The following is an 18413-nucleotide window of genomic DNA, read 5'->3' as shown; positions in this document are numbered from 1 at the left end:
GTGAGATCGTATGGTATTTGTCTTTCTCTGTTTGGCTTATTTCACTTAGAATAATAATCTATAGTTCCTGCAATGTTTACCCTGAAATATATATATTCCTCCACTCTGATTTTTTTTTTTTTTTAAAAAGCCAGGGTAGGCAAAGTTCTATTGTATATGAAAGTGGAAATTAAGGGAAGTAATATTAGAATATAAAATGATTATAGTGAAAGAGAGACAAGCTTGTTAGGGGGAAAGAAAGTCTCTTTGGAGAGTTAAATTTCAACCCACCAGAAGAAATAATTAGTAAGAAAGCTAGATTTAGTCATAACTATATAGCACGTTGTTGTTGCCATGTTTGCAGTCAGTTTAAGAGGTTGGTTTATCTATTATAGAAGTGGATTACACTCATTACTGCATTCAGTGCTTTCTGTTTGAAAAGTGGGTTACAGACCCACAGACCTGTGCACTGCAGAAATGGGTAAGGACAGGGTGGCTTAAAGCACACAATGGAGAGCCCCATGGAGCCTTATACAAAACTAAATCCCCTTTCCTGCTGCACGGAGACCGAAGCTTCTCCTTTGACAAGGGCGGCTGTGATATTAAGCTCTCGGCTTATAAAGCACCATTCTTGGTAGCTGGCCTCCCTCCTCTGTGGTGCCTTAGAGAGACCGGACAGACAGCGAGAAAGCGTAGACTTCACAAAGGTCAACCCTGTCTCTTAACCATCCCCAATCCCCACGCCCAAATTTCCATGTTTCAGGAGAGAGAAAAACAATGTGGCAACACCGCTGAATTTAAATTGGAATATAGGACATTATAATGATGAATCTTAGTAGTCATTCTTGAAATGACAGGCTGATACTCTTGTCCCCATCCAGGCACCAATGACAATTACATCACACTTGGCCACTGGAGAGCAGGAAGGTGGGGGCCTGCCAAGAGAAACCTCTCTGGATTCATCTTCAGACTTGCAAGGACTTCAACTTCAGAACTTAGCTGCATGCCATTCAGGCTAAGTAATTAATATTCTAATAAGGTAGACATGACTTTCTTGAAAAAGGGAAAGGAGGAATGGAATTCTTTTTTTTTTTTCCTCGTTTTCCCCCCTTTAATCCTGTCACTCAGAGATAAGGTGTTTAGTGACTGTTTCCCCTAGAAAGGACTGGAAATGCTAAATCACTGTGGGGTGGTTTTTTGTTGTTTTTTTTTTTAAATATATTTTTGTTGATTTGAGGGGTAGAGAGAGAGAGAAAGACAGAAACTTCAATGATGAAAGAGAATCACTGATTGGTGCCTTCTGCATGCCCCACACTGGGGATTGAGCCCGCAACCAGGACATATGCCCTTGACTGGAATTGAACCCAGGACCCTTCAGTCCACAAGCGGATGCTCTATCCACTAAGCCAAGCCGGCTAGGGCATGTTTTATTTTGTTTTGAACTCTAAGTTTTCAAAATATTGGGATGACAAAATAATCATAGATTAACTTCCTCATCTTTTTTAAAAGAAAAATCCTTTCATTGTACCAAAAGAAGTCCACACATAAGTATGTAATTCAAACCTCAGTAAGCAGATGCTCATTTCCTAAAGCAGGCAAGCTGCAAAATCAATTTGTGAACTCGTTACATAAATCCATGTTAAACTATCTAGTCTATATTTAACACTATAACAAGGATACTCAGGGTAAATTAAACGGATTTTATTTCCAGGTGGCGAACAGCCAAAGTTATTCCTTCCACTTCTAATCTATTTCTCAGTCGTAATCTGTGTCTGTCACAGACAGAAGGAGAGACAAAGAAGAGAGAGAAGAAGAAAAATGTGATCACCTTTATTCTTCTGATATTTAAGGGCTAATCAAATCAGTAAGTTCTTGGTGGTTATCTTATGATAATGCAAAATCCTTTAACTCATTATTCCAAGATGGCGGTACAATGAGTTCCTTCCTCAAAGCTGGGTACAATATGTTCGGCAAGGAGGAATCATCTCATCAGTAGGAGGAGGATTCAGTTCCATATCATCAAGGAACTTGGGATGAATAACATGACCCTGTCCTACCCTCCCTTAAGCTTTTCATTACCATCAGCAATGCCAACAATTTACAGAATTCCCCTCAGCATCAAAAGCTCCTTTTCAATTCAAATGCAAACTGCTAACCATTTCCTCTCCCATATTATTCTTTGAATTTATACTTCCCTCCATGATCAGAGTGGCACTCAGTTCAGACCATAATTACTTCCCTCTGGGAATATTACAAAATATTCTGCACTCATCTTTCCTCCTGCTTAGATCTATTGAATATGTGCAGCAGAATATTGCTTTTCAGTCGGACTATTAATTTTGCCTGCATTAGTTATAAATGTTTTACTTCTAGGCTTTGCGATCTTTTAAATATTTACCTCCTTTGCTTCATCTCTTATTACATCATAGTTTATACTCAGCATTATCGATTAACATGTAAAACCATGTACTTGCCTTTTGGGTTTCAGACCTCCTGATGAAGAGTTGAGAGTCTGCCCCTGGTAGGCCCTTCTTTCACCAAATGATTGAAATATAAAGACAGGGAGCTTTCAGTGAGCACACATCCAGGCTCTTTTGTCATAATGCACTTAAATCACTCTTCTTGATCTCCCACCTTTTAAAAAAATCTTACCCTCACTCAATATATGTTTCTTTTCTTATTGATTTTAGAGACAGAGGAAGGGAGGCAGGGAGGAAGAGAGAGAGGGGGGAGAGGGAGAGAGAGAAATAAGTTGCCTCCCATACGCTTGCCCACCTGGGACCAAACCCTCAACCTAAGTATGTGCCCTAACGGGGAATCAAACCCACACCCTGGTACACAGCGTGACAACCAGCTGAGCCACTGGCCAGGGCTGGTCTCCCACCTTTTGAAAGTAATGGCTTGTCCATCTATTATGTTAAATTAATAATCTAGGGATCATTCCAGATTCTTAATCCATCTGTACTTTTAATAGCAATCTCCATGTTTTGAAGAACTTCTAACATAACTATGTGTTGTAGCAGGTGGCCTTATTCTCTCCTGCCCAGCCTACTGATATACCTTCCTAGTTAATTTTGCTAGTTTCCGTCCCTCATCCTACCACTGGCCACCCAGCTATCATCCACATTGCTTCCAGAGTTGTCTTCCAAAAACGCCAATAGGAGCATGTGGATCTGTTACATCCTAGCCACTGCTATCACACACAGCCTAGACAAAGAGCCCAATTTCCTTTGCATATTCTGAAACAAATATTCTGTAATCCAGCCCCTGCAGACCTCTCCCATCTTCCTGAGCCATGCATGCTTTCCTGGACATATACAGGATTTTTGCTTCTGTGCTGTTGTCCTAGGCTTTGGGGATCATGCTTCCTCTACCAGCCATTTCTTTGCCCTTCTGGACCACCTGGCAAAATCATAGTCATACTTCGAAGTCCATCTCAGCGCAGATGCCACAGACTCAGTAATAAGTTCCTGCAACTCCCATAGAAAGAGCTGCTTAAGCCTCCAGGTGCTTACTCCTGTGTCCTGGATCACATACTCCTGGGACTCATGGCAATGATTTGTTCTTGCTCCAAACTTCCCTATTTGACTACCAGCTTAAGCCACCACTTAGCATCTATGTTGTAAAATAGGAGTGGCTTCCTCTGGGATAATGCTTTAGGTGAAACTAACTACATACCTGGTATGAGGTTCTATTGTTATTTTTTTGATGTAAAAAGCAAAAGTTTTTGTTTGTTTGTTTGTTTACCATTTCTATCAGTTGAATTTCCCTACAGGTCATGTTATCCTTTTCTTGGCCAGCCTGCTAAAGATCTAAACTATCTGATTAGAAATGAGCTCCAAGAGCTCAGATTAAATAATGAGAAGGCTCACATATGAAAAGAAAGCAGGTGGGCTGTTGTCCTTATCCAATGTCAGAAATTGGATAAGGAATCATGAGATTCAAAGGCTTATGTCTGGGCCACTGATTCTCTTATCTCATGTCTCTTTCTATTCATGAAATCAACGATACAAGAGAAGGGTAAAAAATAAGCTACACAGTATTTTTATTTCTTTTTCCTTTTATACTGTTAGGAAAAAAACTATTTGGAGAAGAATTGTTTTCTCTGTTTAAATTAATCCCTTCTACTTTTGTACATTTTCATACATATACATTCAGTTGACATCTTTCAGAACTACAGAATATTTTATGTATCAGGAATGTCATTATTTAAATAGGAACTGGGACAGAAAAAACATAAGGAAATATTGGAAACGGGCTTTTCTACTTAACTTTTCTTGCTGTGTAAGGATGCATGCTTTATTTTGAGCATGGGTTATTTTTTTATTTCAAGTGAATTTTCTTATGTTCTACAATGATGAAATTCAGATAACATATAAATAAATATGTTTTATCAATATTGGCAGAGGAAACTAAGAATCTACAGTTTCTTTTTTTAAAATATATTTTATTGATTTTTTACAGAGAGGAAGGGAGAGAGATAGAGAGTTAGAAACATCGATGAGAGAGAAACATCGATCAGCTGCCTCCTGCACATCTCCTACTGGGGATATGCCCGCAACCCAGGTACATGCCCTTGACCAGAATTGAACCTGGGACCTTTCAGTCCGCAGGCCGACGCTCTATCCACTGAGCCAAACCGGTTTTGGCTAGAATCTACAGTTTCTTGGTGGATATTAGTCAATACAAGATAACGAAGACATCTATGCATAGCACACTCTAGTTAATTACACTTATTAACTAACTGTGTTGTGCGCGCGCGCGCGCGCGCGCGCGCGCGCGCGCGCGCGTGTGTGTGTGTGTGTGTGTGTGTTTAAGGAACTGCATTACAGGCTAAAAACCTATGAGTAGATACTTTGTATAAAAGAAAACTTTCCTGTTTAAAAATACTTCTTTTTGTAACCTAGAGCTTTTCACTTAAAGCTGGGAAAAAAATTTTTAAAAAAATAAGTGAAAGAACATTTCAAGGCAATAGAAGCCTTGTCATTCGGAGTGAAAAGAGGCAATACCGTACTCCTAAAATAGGTTTATAACAAAAAATTATACCTAGAGAACTCTGTATTAGAGTATCTGTTTTAGAATTTAAGGAGTATTAATACAAGGAATTAATTTTTTTAAATAGCATCTACCATCTCTAATTTGCATTTATGTTTGTGAGTCTTTATATATTCTCTGGATATTTAATAAATATGGAATAATTAATACACCAGTATAAGTAGCTCTGTCTTAATTGCACTTGATAAGATTAATTCTGTCAAACTTATTTTCATTTAAACTATAGATTCCTGGATAGCAGAGATTGTGTGAAACTCACCTTGCCACCACTAAGCAATAACGTCTACTCTAGAACAATGGGAATTTGGACAGAAATCATTTGGGTGGCAAATTTTAGAAATTTTAATTAAATTCAAGGTCTTTGCCTTTATCAATAATCCCCAAACTCATCTGACTAAACTAGAAATATCATCCATTTATCTGATCGGGCTCCATGTGGCTCACAGAATGCGGATGGACAGTCGCATTAGGACAGAATAGCTGAGGCATTAGGTACAAAAGTCAGACTTCCTGCTAGCTGTGGGGCCTTGATAAGTTGGTTAACTTCCCTGTTTTCTCTCCCACACAATATGGGAAAAACAATTGCATTCTCCTGAGAGGAATCAATTAATATGTGGTTACAAAGCTCTAACTCAGCCTGGTGCCCACCAGTAAAGATTCAACAGTGGTTTTCAAATCCAGCCCCACAACTTTGGCTATTTGATATTGCATGTTATCTGAACTCCATGAAGCATCATCCCCTAATCTGTACAAAGAAAAAAATAATATAATCTGAACTGGATTATTGTAGAAATGAATGGAATGATGTGTATAACGTGCTTAGCACAAAGTTCCTGATGCAATAAGGTTCTTGAAAATACTATTCTCTTCTGTGTTTTCTTTTCTTTTGTATTTATATAAATCTTACTCTAAATAGGACTGACTGTAGCTCTGTTGCCATGTTGTTTTCCGTAAGTTAAATTGGTGCTTGTTTTCTTGTGTTTCTATTTCCCATTAGATTGAAAATACAAAAGCCGTATCTCCCAAGGCTTTCTAACAGTCTCAAGGGGCAGAGAATGCTCCAAGTCATTTATATGAGGGCTGAAGTCAAAGGCAAACTCATACATTTCTAAAACCCCTGCCATGCTTTAGAATATATTGATTGTTGTTTGATCTCTTTGTATTCATGTATTTTGATTTCTAAAATAAATATATTACAGTAGAGTTTTCATTATAAATATAGATAGATTTATATTTAATTTTTTTAAAAAAGCTAGGACTTTTAAAAGACCAAGCTGTGTCTGCTTGGTATGTAGGTGCACTCAAAGTAAACCACAACCATGCTATAGCCCCACTTAGGAATAGCTCTGAAAGACAGCAGAACAATAAGAGAACTTTTCCTAATGGGCAGAGTATTGGATACAACATGTGATCTACCCTAGATGAAAAAAGAAATGGCCTAACGTAGGAATACATATCTATATCTATATATCTATAGCTACATACAGATACACATATGCGTACACACACACACACACACACACACACACACACACACACACAGGGTGTTCCAAAAATGTAATATGCACACTTAGAATAATTATAATGGTGGAGTTTATTAAAATATATTTCATTTTCAAAATTGAGCTATCAGCTGCTAAAGTGTGTACTGAGAGGGAGGGAGGGAGGGAGGGATGGAGGGAGGGGGGGATAGAGAGAGAGAGACTTTGAGCAGGCTTGGCTAATAGACCAGGGGTCTGCAGGGAGAGTAATCAGAAGATCAGGAACAAGGAAGTTGGGAGAAGAGGGATTGAGGATGAGGATGGGCCTCTGGGACTGAACACCAAGTGCAAAGATCTTTGAGTCACCTAAACACCAGATTGCATCCTCTCTGAAAGAGGCACTAAGTAATTCTTTAACTGGAATAACACAGCCAGTTGGAATCAGCCAGGTGATACAAAAGGTGTATTATTGAAGAGGCTAGCAGGGCAGGATGGAACCTACGCATGGCCCACCAGCATGGCTCAAACTCAGCAAAGCAGCTGCTCCTTACCAGCAGCTACCACTACTGCTGAATCTACTAGACGCAGAGGCCATGGGGGAGCAACCAATAAAACACATTCTTCGGGAGAGCAGCTAGCCCTTGGGAACATGCTGTTTCTATCGGACTCCTTCTACTCGGGAAAGGGCGGAAATTCATCTTGATGAGAATAGACACGTACTGGCTTGTCCTGTACTCAGGACATCAGCCCCAGTACTCTCTGAGAGCTCACAAAGTGTCTGAGCCACCAACCTGCGATCCTACATGACACTGCAGATGATCACATGACTCACTTTCCAGCAAAAGAGGCATGGGCATGACTCCATGACCCTGGATCCATGAACCCTATCACCTACTCACCACTGAGGACCTGCAGACTTGATACTGAATAAGTCCAGCTTCTTGAAGGAGCAGTTGAGGAATGATTAGAGATAATATCCTAAAGAGATAGACTGCTTTCCTCTAAGGTGCAGACTATGCTCCAAATCAATAACCAGTATATGGTGCCACATCCCCCAAGGGTAGGCTCTGTGGCCCGGGAAGTCAGAGGGTGATGCTTCTGTCATTGACCTTTGAGCTATCACTGTTGCCTGACCATTTCAGGCTTCTTGTGCCAAAATAACAGCACCCAAAGCAAGCACAACTACCCAGATGATCAGGCGGAGGGGAGAAACAGGGAAGACTATGATAGGCTCCCAGTTCCAGCTTTGATATCAGCTGCAGTTACACTGGGCGGGCGGGGGGGGGGGGGCGGCGGGTGTAGCTTAACCTTCCCTTTTTCCACCCATGGAATAAGACCAACCTGTACCCTAATATCATTATTTTAATAACACATTGCATGAAGCAAATAGATTTTAGTGGCACAGGGAGGGCCATAGTGGATGGACTGATGTACCATCCAGATCTAGTATTCATTCCTCCGCCCTGGAGGGCGTGGCAGTGGCTGCTGGCTCCATCTTAGGTAATTGTCCTTGGCTACAGAGAACCACTTCAGTGAAGGTCACACTCATCTCTGGGGGCAGAGGAGCCTGAGGAGCTATCCCAACTTCAAAGCTTCCTGTGGGATCATCAGAGGCCTTTGTTGTGCATTGGAATCCATTCCTTCACACTGTGTACCTGAGAGCCATTTCACTGTACCTGTCAATGTTGATGTCATCACTCTGTAATCAGTTAAAGATATACCTATATAATTTTAGCTCTAAATTATATGTTCCTCCTACTAATTATTGTATGGGTATTTTAAAATTCTCTAATAATATGTCAGAAGAACATATTGTGTGTGTGTGTGTGTGTGTGTGTGTGTGTGTGTGTGAACACACATACCTATTACCAAAGGGTGAGTTCTAAGTAAAAGGTAAACATACAACAGGTGCAGGACTGAGTTCGTTCTAATTCCTCTTTTCTAATTCCTTACTATAAAGACTTTTTTAAGAAAGATGTAGAATAACACTCTTTGGTGTGTTTATTACCAAAGTCTGATGTGATCAATGTTTATGAATCTATCAAGCCTTTCATATTGTATGAAAGTATAGTTATTACGGGTTTCAGGATCTTTTATAGAACTGTAGCATTCATTTCTAATTTCAAAGTCTGCCAGACAGCCATATCCCCTCGATGAAGAACTGAGCTAGATTCCTACTTGCAGCACACCCTCAACGAAGGACAGGGTGGATGACAAGCCTTTATTAGCTGAGAAACCTCTGCCTACATTAAAATGAAATACGTAAGTCAATAAACTGATGCCGTAAACCTTGCAAACCTCTCCACTAGCAGTCACGGTGAAAGAGACCTTGACCTTCACCTTGTCCATTGGGCGAAAAACCCTAAATTTTGAATGGATACTGTTGTTGAAATATTTATTAAAATTTTTCATGGAGGATGAAAAACTATGCTAGGAGAAAGCTATCGCTGTACCATCCCAATAAATATGCCTGCTATTTTTCTTGAGATGAAACCAAACAACAGAACACTGTAATTGTTAACATTTGTACAGTAATTTACAACCTACAGGTCCCTTCTACATACATTTATTGCACTAAATCTTTGAGACAATTACCTACTGAATTTTACAGCTAAGGAAATGGAGACATGGAAAGGTTAGGCAATACCATCCATGATTCTGCTCATAATATTTTCTATATTGCAGTATGTTTTTAAATCTCTATAGGTAAACTAGAGAACAATGTAGAGATTAGATGTGTCCACATCTCATATACTAGATAAATATTAGATAGCAAAAGATCAAATGACTGGTTTATGCCAAACTTGGGCCATCATTGACCCCCTCAGGGAAAGAGTTACTTTGTCAATATTTTTCTACAGGAAAGGAGACTTTGAGGTAGAAAATATCTTTCTTTTATTTTTTACCTTAACCTTTGACAAGCAAAAAGCAAAATTAATTTTTCAGTGGACTTAATAAAGTCATAGCCATATTTATTAAAATTAATAGCCATCCTACAGAAATTGGCTCTGTATCCTGTGAGCTATAGTTAATTACTAAGGGTTGTAAGGGAAATCCTTCTTGGAAAACTGATAGCTAGACATCCCTACATTGGAATTATGTTTCAGAAATACTAAATTGCACTTTTATTCATTTAGACACAATGATGGAACTCTAAAGAGAATTTCTGTAGTTTCAATGGACATCTCAGTTTATGTGAAACTGTCTAATGATTGATTTTCCAGGTTGAGTCCATCAATATACAGGTCTAGGACATGGAACTGACTCTTCTTAATTATTTACAGAACTCCAGGAACAATTTGATCTCACACTAAATACAACTAAGATCAAATTGTTTAAATCATAGTAATCCTTCTCCTATTAAGAGACAAAAAATTCAACTTAATTGGCCACCAGTGACTGAGACCAGATTAAGAAGTACATCCCTTTAGCTTTAGTTGCATTATCTTTTATAGTTGCTTATGTGGTAATACAATGACAAATCAAATTCTAACAGATCTTGAAGTGTTAAGACTAATTGTATAATTTTTCATTGATTCACATAATTCCACCAAGGTTATCATTTTAAGAGTCAACACTTTAGTAAGAAACACTATAATTAGGTGCAGTTAATATACAATAATTATATGGGTATGCATACAGATATTCCTCTTGTCCATTTGGATTGCAAGGTATTTTCATATTGATAGGGAACAAGTTACAAAAACAGATGCAAATGACTTCTGATTTGATGCCTCAATGTTCATGACTGAATTAAAAACACATTTTCTAATTTTAGGCTCTATGACATACTGCCTTAATAAAATGCTTAAATTTAACATCATTTTTAATCACTAATCTTTTCCAGGGAGGACAGCTCACATTTTTCTAAATGCCTAGCCAATGTATTTCTCATCCTATAGTGGGAAACTACTGTGTTACATTGCTGAAGGAAAGAAACAAAGCCAGAATTAGAAAATATTCAATATTAACATAGGAGACATAATATTTATAATAGAGTCTCTTCATTTGCAATCATATAGCCTTTTGTGCATAGTAGATATGAAAAATATACTATTTCTCCCATGAAAATTTCACCCATTTCTGTCATTAAATTAAAAATATTCCAGACTGCCCAGCCAGTGTGGCTCAGTGGTTGAGCATCGACCTATGAAGCAGGAGGTCACAAGTTCGATTCCCGGTCAGGGCACATGCTGGAGTTGTGGGCTTAATCTCCAGTGTGGGGCATGCACAAGGCAGCCAATCAATGATTCTCTCTCATTATTGATGTTTCTATCTCTTTCTCCCTCTCCTTTCCTCTCTGAAATCAATAAAAAATATTTTAAAAAATATTCTAGACGACATATGCCACAATCATAGCTGCATTGCTAGCTCCCTGTCCCTCAACTTCCCTGCCCAACAGTTAGGTATTCTGATTACCTTACATGGCAGATGATTGCTAGGAAACGGAATGCTACTCAACAGCTAGAACCAGGAGAGCTAACTCAGAAATAACAGCTTATATCTACTGATCTTTTCTGCCTTTTCCCTTACTCTCCTCCTCCTAGCACCAGACAATTGCTAACATTTCGCCCCAGCTACCAGAGTCTTTTTAATTTAATTACCATCTCCGCCAAACCTGGCTTATTGGATGGTGACTCAGGGTAATTAATTCATTAGCATCTGCTATACCAACTAGATGCTAACTTATTGATTACCTGGCTTGGAAATCTGGCTATTGGCACTTCTTATTCTTGTGACAACATTGATTCTTGACACTTTTTGGCTGGGTTATTCATTGAATAGGGGACTGATTTGAAAAGGGGACATCTTAACCAATGGCCCCCTGCACTAAAATAGATTAACGAAAACAACAATAAAGCTTTCCTTAGTTCTTGGATGAGGTTAGTAGACAACACAAGCGATATAAATCAGTTAAACTATTTTAATTTGCATTCATCACCCTTTACAGAATATAGCAGAGCATTTTTGATGTATATGCAAAGTATACTTAAATGTTCAAGGGGCCATTCTCTGTGTGTGCAGGTGCATGTGTAGGCATATATGGAGAGACAGTAAGCCGTTTGCATCCTTATGTGGGGTTGTAGTTTTATATATATATTTGATAGAACTTCCTGTTGTGTAATATTTTTTTAAAATACCATTGAGTTTCTTTATCTGGACAGCAGGTACATAGCTCACATGTTACAGTGCACATAGTTCAATGTTTTTCCCAAACTAATTTTCTGGAGAGAAAAATAAGTCATTACCGTAATTTAATTCAGTAGATAATGTTTAGTTCCTAAATCACTAATGGCTAAAGAGAGAATCGCTAATTATACAATGAAAGGCTATGCTGAAACTTCACTAGGCTTATGTAAATATCCCAACAATGGGCCCTGGCTCCCAGGGGTCACAGGGTGTGCTTCAGGGAGAAGCAGACTGTGGCGGTTGCCAAGAGTAACTCAGCCGCGAGCCTGTGCACAGGCCAGAGCTGAATGGCTGGGTAGCGCGGGTCCATAATGTGTCCAAAATACACGGTGGCTGTTTATTGGTAAAGCTTAGCCAGAGAGAGCTCTGTCCTTCACATCATGGTCAGCCTCAGGGCCACATTCATACGAGAGCTGGCCTCTCCCATCTGTGCACACAGCCCACCCTGCACCTCTAAGGAATCAGGGAGCTATTCTTTGAAGACCTGATTGAATAAGGCAGGAAAAAGCAACCCATCCTATATAATAAAAGCCCAATATGCAAATTGACCAAATGGCAGAATGACTGGTGGAACAACCGCTCACTATGATGTACACTGATCACCAGGGGGCAGATTCTCAATGCAGGAGCTGCCCCCAGCCTGCAGGCCCCAGGCCAGCCAAGGCGGGTGCCAGCAGGTCCCCCCAATCATCCCACCGGTTGCTCCACAGATCGACCCTGATCACCAGCTAGTCCTAGGGACCCTACCTGTGCAAGAATTCATGCATCGGGCCTCTAGTCATTTATAAGGGACCATGTGAGATAGTCACCATGGTGTCTTGTCACACTTTTGGATGTTTGTCTTTATTTTCTTTTACTCTCATTCTAACCCAATGCCAAGTATGAAAAGCAGTGGCAAAGAGTGAAGAATCTACTGACAACACTTTACCATCTAGATGGGAGAGGAATGAATTACTGAGATTTTCTGAGGCTTCCCCTAGCGAGAAGGTAAAGGATGCTCCTGCCCTGGGGAGCCTCGCTCTTTTACAGTCACACAGACCAAATGAATCAGGGCCCTAGTGGAGTGCAAGATGCCACTAATAAAGGGCTGCCTGTTGGTAAGGCTGGAAGTGACACTGAATTTCTATAATTGGTCTATTGAATAAGCCAAACTACTGAAATATTATAAGCAACTACTTTCAAAGACACTTTGTCAGAGCTATTTCTTACCTCTGATAGCAACTTGGGACACACACACACACACACACACACGAGAGCTAAATCAAACATTAACCTAATGTTCACTGTAAAATTTCTTCCCATGTCCCAGAGTAGGCCTGAGACCAGGAATGGGGAAGGGGTAGTGGGACTATCTGTCACCTGTTTTTTCAGTCTCTTCGATCTATTTTCCCTTCCTCTGATTATGGCTTTTCCAGGATCAGAGAAGAGAGGACAGAATTAGAATAAAGATACAAAGGCTGTTTTTCTCAACTTGTGCTCTTAAAAATCGACCATTGCAGAAGGTTTCTGCATGCCTCTTTTCTGTGGGGCAGCTCGCCTCCACCTTAGGAATCCATCACTGGATCCTTCCTTGAAACAGGCAAGGTATGGTCCATCTGACCTTGCACACCGGCTCCCCAGTCCAGCTCCACCCCAGACAGTGACCCTCTAGCCTTCTGGGTGGATTGGGCTCAGCGATCAGGACCTCTTGGGCAGGGTCCCTTCAAGATGCCTGCAGCCCGGCTCTCTTCCCGTGCAGCTCACGCCTGTGTTCTTCCCACAGGGGGAAGCAGAGCTTTTCCCCACAGCTGCCTCCCCCTTTCTCTACCAGCATGTTGGGACGTTCCAAAGAACTTTCACTCAGAATGAGTTGCCATTTCACATTTTTTGCTAGCACCCTAATACACACACACACACACACACACACTGTTCAAGGGGTTTTCTTAGTGTCTCTACAACTTGACTTGTGGGGGGAGAAGATAGCATGACAATCTAATCCTGTGGATTTCAGCACTTCAGAGAATCCTCATGAGCAATTGACTATAAGATGACTATAAGATCACTGGGACTCTGGTCAGTTCCACAAATCCTAAAAAACTGTATCTCATTCTTTTCTTTAGAAATAGGAGATTACTTACCTTGCATTTTCCTCAGCTTTATGGCCATAGCTGGACATCGATGGTAACCAGAATTTGGGACTCGAGTAGCAGCCAGTATTAACATCAAGGGGGCCCCTCTGTCATTGCTAATGAGATGACGCGCAGTTTTTAAACCAGGGCTCACATTACAGACCGTGAGTTTAGAGATTCCTTTCTCCTACTTACCCGTTACTGCTTCAGCACAAGAGCATGTACTCAGTCACACACATGAAGGCACGCTGATGCTTAAAGCACAGTAAGTGGAGAGAGAAGTAGTCTATCAGGGAAATCAGTGATCTCGAACAGAAGTTAATTATCCTTTTTCATACCTAGATAGTTCCTTTACTCACCTTTGACTGTTGCTTTTTTTGTTATAATAAGGAAAAAAGAAAAAGCCATCCTTATAAGCACTAAGAGAGTCTGAGTCTTCAGATATTTGATTAGAGATACACAAAATATAACACCTTGATAGCCACTTAAATTATAGAAACCAAAGAAAGACTATGTTGCCTGGCCAGTGCGGCTCAGTGGTTGAGCATTGACCTATAAACAGTTTGGTCACAGTTCAATTCCCAGTCAGGACACATGCCCAGGTTGTGGGCTTGATACCCAGTGTGGGGCATACAAGAGTCAGTTGATCAATAATTCTCTCTCATCATTGATGTTTCTATCTCTATCTCCCTCTCCTTTCCTCTCTGAAATCAATAAAAATATTTTTTTAAAAGAAAGACTGTTTCATACATTTCAGCTACTTTCTACTAAACTTACTGCAGGAAAGATTAAGAAAAAATATTTTTATGTTCAAGATATTTTTTGACCAACTTTTACCAACTCAAGACTACATATGTAAACATATGTATATATGTTTGTATATACATACACACATATATCTTACCTAATAATAGACAAACATGTAAATTAACCATCCTTCCGCTACGCTCACCAGCCAATCAGGAGAGTATGCAAATTAACCCAACAAATATGGCAGTTAATTTTCATACACAGGGGCAAAGCAGCAGAGCGAAGACTGAAGGCTCCTTCTGGAGCTGTGAAGACTGAAGGCTCCGTCCAGAGCGAAAGCCTGGGTCCCCGGTGCCACAGGAAAATCGGTGCTGGCAGCCAGGGGAAGGGAAGGCCTATTGCACGAATCTCTTCATGCAACGGGCCTCTAGTATTTATATAAAATGCTGAAGAAAAAGGAGATTACAAAAGAGAGGGGAGAACATAGTAATTTAGTGGTCATTGTCTTCATACCCAGAAGTACCTATTATTCATGATGATGACTATATCTTACTGGATGGTTATATGTAGATAAATAGATAGCTAAGATATATATCTACTTAGCTATCCATTTAACTATATACATACGTATATGTAATTTGCTAGGAAAAATATACTCTCAACACACAAATGTATAATTTAATTAACTAATTAATTATACAATTTCCAATCAACTGAGAGACAGGGAAAACCATAGGTTTGAGAAGCAGATCATGAATAACTGTAACCACAGGCACCGGAGCAGTCCTCCCTCCTCTTACCAGGCTTAGGGACGATAAGCTGTACACTGGTCTGGGCATTCCCAGCCTCATTCTCAGCCACACACTGATAAAAGCCCTCATCCGACTTGACCACTCCAAGGATCCGCAAGTTGCTTCCTCCCTAGAGAGAAGAAAAGGCAAAGTGAAATATTTTAAAAAGAAAAAAAACTCAAAGAAAAAGTGAACATAAACACATTTTTTAAAAATATATTTTATTGATTTTTTACAGAGAGGAAGGGAGAGAGATAGAGAGTTAGAAACATTGATGAGAGAGAAACATCAATCAGCTGCCTCCTGCACATCTCCTACTGGGGATATGCCCGCAACCCAGGTACATGCCCTTGACCAGAGTTGAACCTGGGACCTTTCAGTCCACAGGCCGACGCTCTATCCACTGAGCCAAACTGGTTTTGGCCACAAACACATTTTAATAAAACTTCACAGAAGAAACAAGAAGGGAGGCCATGAGCATCCCAGCCTCACAGATATGTCCTGTGTCACCTGGGAAAGTCAGAGCTTCCGAATACTGTGCTGAATCCCAGGGCATCAACTTGACCTAGTTCTGCAATGAAAAATCGACTTCCCAAAATACACAGCCTCCTCAGTGTCTACAAGAGCAGTAAACAGAAAACTCTTCTATTAGGTACAGAAGAAGCAAAGGGTAGCAACAAAAGAAATCCCATTCTTTGACTTGTTTTTGAAAGAAGCTGAGGTTCAGCAGCTACTGGAGGGGAAAAACACACACACACACAGAAACGAAAACACCCCTCTTTGCAGCTTCTAAGGGACAAGAAATCACGGGTAGATATTTCCTAGAATTGTTTATCAAGAAAATATGTCTGAAAATCCTTTTGAAATTTTCATTGCCTTGACATGTACAATTTCGGAATTTGTAGGGGAGCTGGGTGGATATTTTATGCCCATTGCATCCTGTTATATGACTACAATGTTTCACCTTCAGTAATCAATAAATTACAGAAAGCAAGGTTATCATTTATTTCATATAAGTCGAGCCACCATCTTTTTTAAGGATGGATGGTAAAATGAACTGGAGAGAGCATTTAATTATACTAACTCAGTTTATCTTTCATATTAGTGCAAGAATTAGTTCAGTAAGTGAGACGTGTTAAATCACTTTCCCTGAAGTCATTAAGAGATAAATATTACCTCGTGGGGAATTCTTAATTGTTTTTAGTCTCTTGGAGTCGGTTCTTGGCTGATTTAAAATTCTTAGATAAAGCTGACTAACTTCTAATTAAAAATTCACATGTAAGTTACTATCTGTGCTAAATGTTACCTGTACGATAGACAATGGCTCCTGATTTCTGGAGCGATTGGGGAAATGTTTTTAAGCACAATTTAATGTGAATGGGGCTCCTACCATACATTTTCTTTTCACCTTAAGAAAAGAAACACTGAAAGAGGTTGGCTGTAATGAGTCATGCTGGGAGAAAGATTATTCAAACTGTAGAAAAACATAAATGTTGCATTTTATCATGTGTCCTTAAGGGCACTCAGTAATTTCTTTTATGTGCAAGTAGCATATATTTTAGGCATAAACAACAAGTTGCCCCTTGGCAGGCCATTTTTAATTCAGTGGTAGTCGAAATAGCATCACACTTAAAGGAACTAATGGATTGGTGTGACATTCAAAAGTTAAAAATTTTCCCTTTCTTACTCTATTCCCAAGCAATTAAACAAATGCGACTAAAAGTGGGAGAAAAATAAGTGGTGATAAAAGTGACAAAAATTTGTTTATGGGTTTATCCCTTAAGAACCCTTATAGTATGGCATAATGCAGGCACGGAGAGGCCATGGAAGTTCCTGAAAGTTGACTGATCATGGCAAAGGGACCCAGCATGGAGATCCGGGGGGGAGGGAGGGGCGGGGGTTGGGGGCAGGGGCAAAAGGCCATGGAGAGGGCTTGAGCCTCAGCCCACAGGGCACCTATGTTCCAGCCACATTCTATGAGGAGAGCTGGCTTAGAAGAACACTCTTTTTTGACAGATGTGAACCCCACATACCTTTCTTTGGCTGCAAACGTTCTTTAACATTTGGAAAGTGTTTCTCATATGTGTATATGTGTGAATTCAGAACCTCCAATGCTAACCAACATCGCAAGGACAGTTTTCATAGAGCATTTACCATTGAGCAGAGAATTCTGCTGGTAACAGTCACAAGAACAACAATAATATAGCACTGAGCTTTCACTACGTACCAGGATAACAACTCAGTGACTAGGGTACCATTGCTCCTCTTATCTCCCACAAGGATAGGAACCTAGTGTGTACTGAGACTTAGAGTAAATGAGAACTACTGTTCTTAGCTTTAAAATGTTCAAAATTATAACGCAATGTCAACTCTGGCTTCTCTGCCACGGCCACTACCACCATCACTGTCAGCATCACCCCTGCCCTGTGTACTCTCACCTAAGCTCAGCTGGTCCTCGCTGGCAGGGAAGCTGCCTGTATCACCCAAGTAAGACTACCGCAATCACAGCAGCACATCTAGTGAAACTTCATTACAATAGGTAAGTCTCGGCAGTAACAGATAGCTGGCTTCACATAGTCCAGAGCAAGGTCCTAAACTGTTTTCCCAAGAACAGCAAGGAGAATACTTGGAATTAAGTCCTAAGTCCTCCTTTAAAACCTTGTCTGTTAAAAACAAAAAGGGGTGGGGGAGGCTGGCTTGTGTAGCTCAGTGGTTGGAGTATCAGCTCGCAGGCAGACCAGAGGTCTTGCGTTTGATTCACAATCAAAAGTATGTTCAGTCTTTGGCCCCAGTCGGGGTATATGTGGAAGGCAACCAGTCTCTCTCTCTCTCTCTCTCTCTCTCTCTCTCTCTCTCTCTCTCTCTCTCCATCTCCATCTCCATCTCCATCTCCATCTCTCTCCCCATCTCCCTCCTTTTCACCCTCTCTAAATAAGCCAATGGAGAAAATATTATTGGGTGAGGATTAACCAGAAAGGGAGAGGTCCTGTTTGATCACTCTTTTCAGCTCAAAAATTCTAAGTCCAGCGTCATTTGCTTTCTTAGGAGAGTTGTTTTCA

At 40.2% G+C, this 18413-nt stretch overlaps 1 protein-coding gene across 1 annotated transcript in view; it reads right to left on the bottom strand.

Moving 5' to 3' along the window:
* DCC (DCC netrin 1 receptor) overlaps window positions 1-18413 on the bottom strand; it is a gene marked incomplete at both ends in the record, with an annotated part of 936944 nt that overhangs the window by 326769 nt on the left and 591762 nt on the right. Inside the window, one exon of the mRNA XM_081097320.1 lies at window positions 15364-15484. Within this exon, the coding sequence (XP_080953446.1) occupies window positions 15364-15484 (121 nt within the window). The remainder of the gene's footprint in view (window positions 1-15363; window positions 15485-18413) is intronic.

Source organism: Myotis nattereri (genome assembly GCF_964212035.1).
Source record: "Myotis nattereri genome assembly, chromosome: 8".
Taxonomy (NCBI): Eukaryota; Metazoa; Chordata; class Mammalia; order Chiroptera; family Vespertilionidae; genus Myotis; species Myotis nattereri.
The sequence above is the reverse complement of the archived record's forward strand: the minus strand, read 5'-3'. Positions and strand labels throughout refer to the sequence as shown.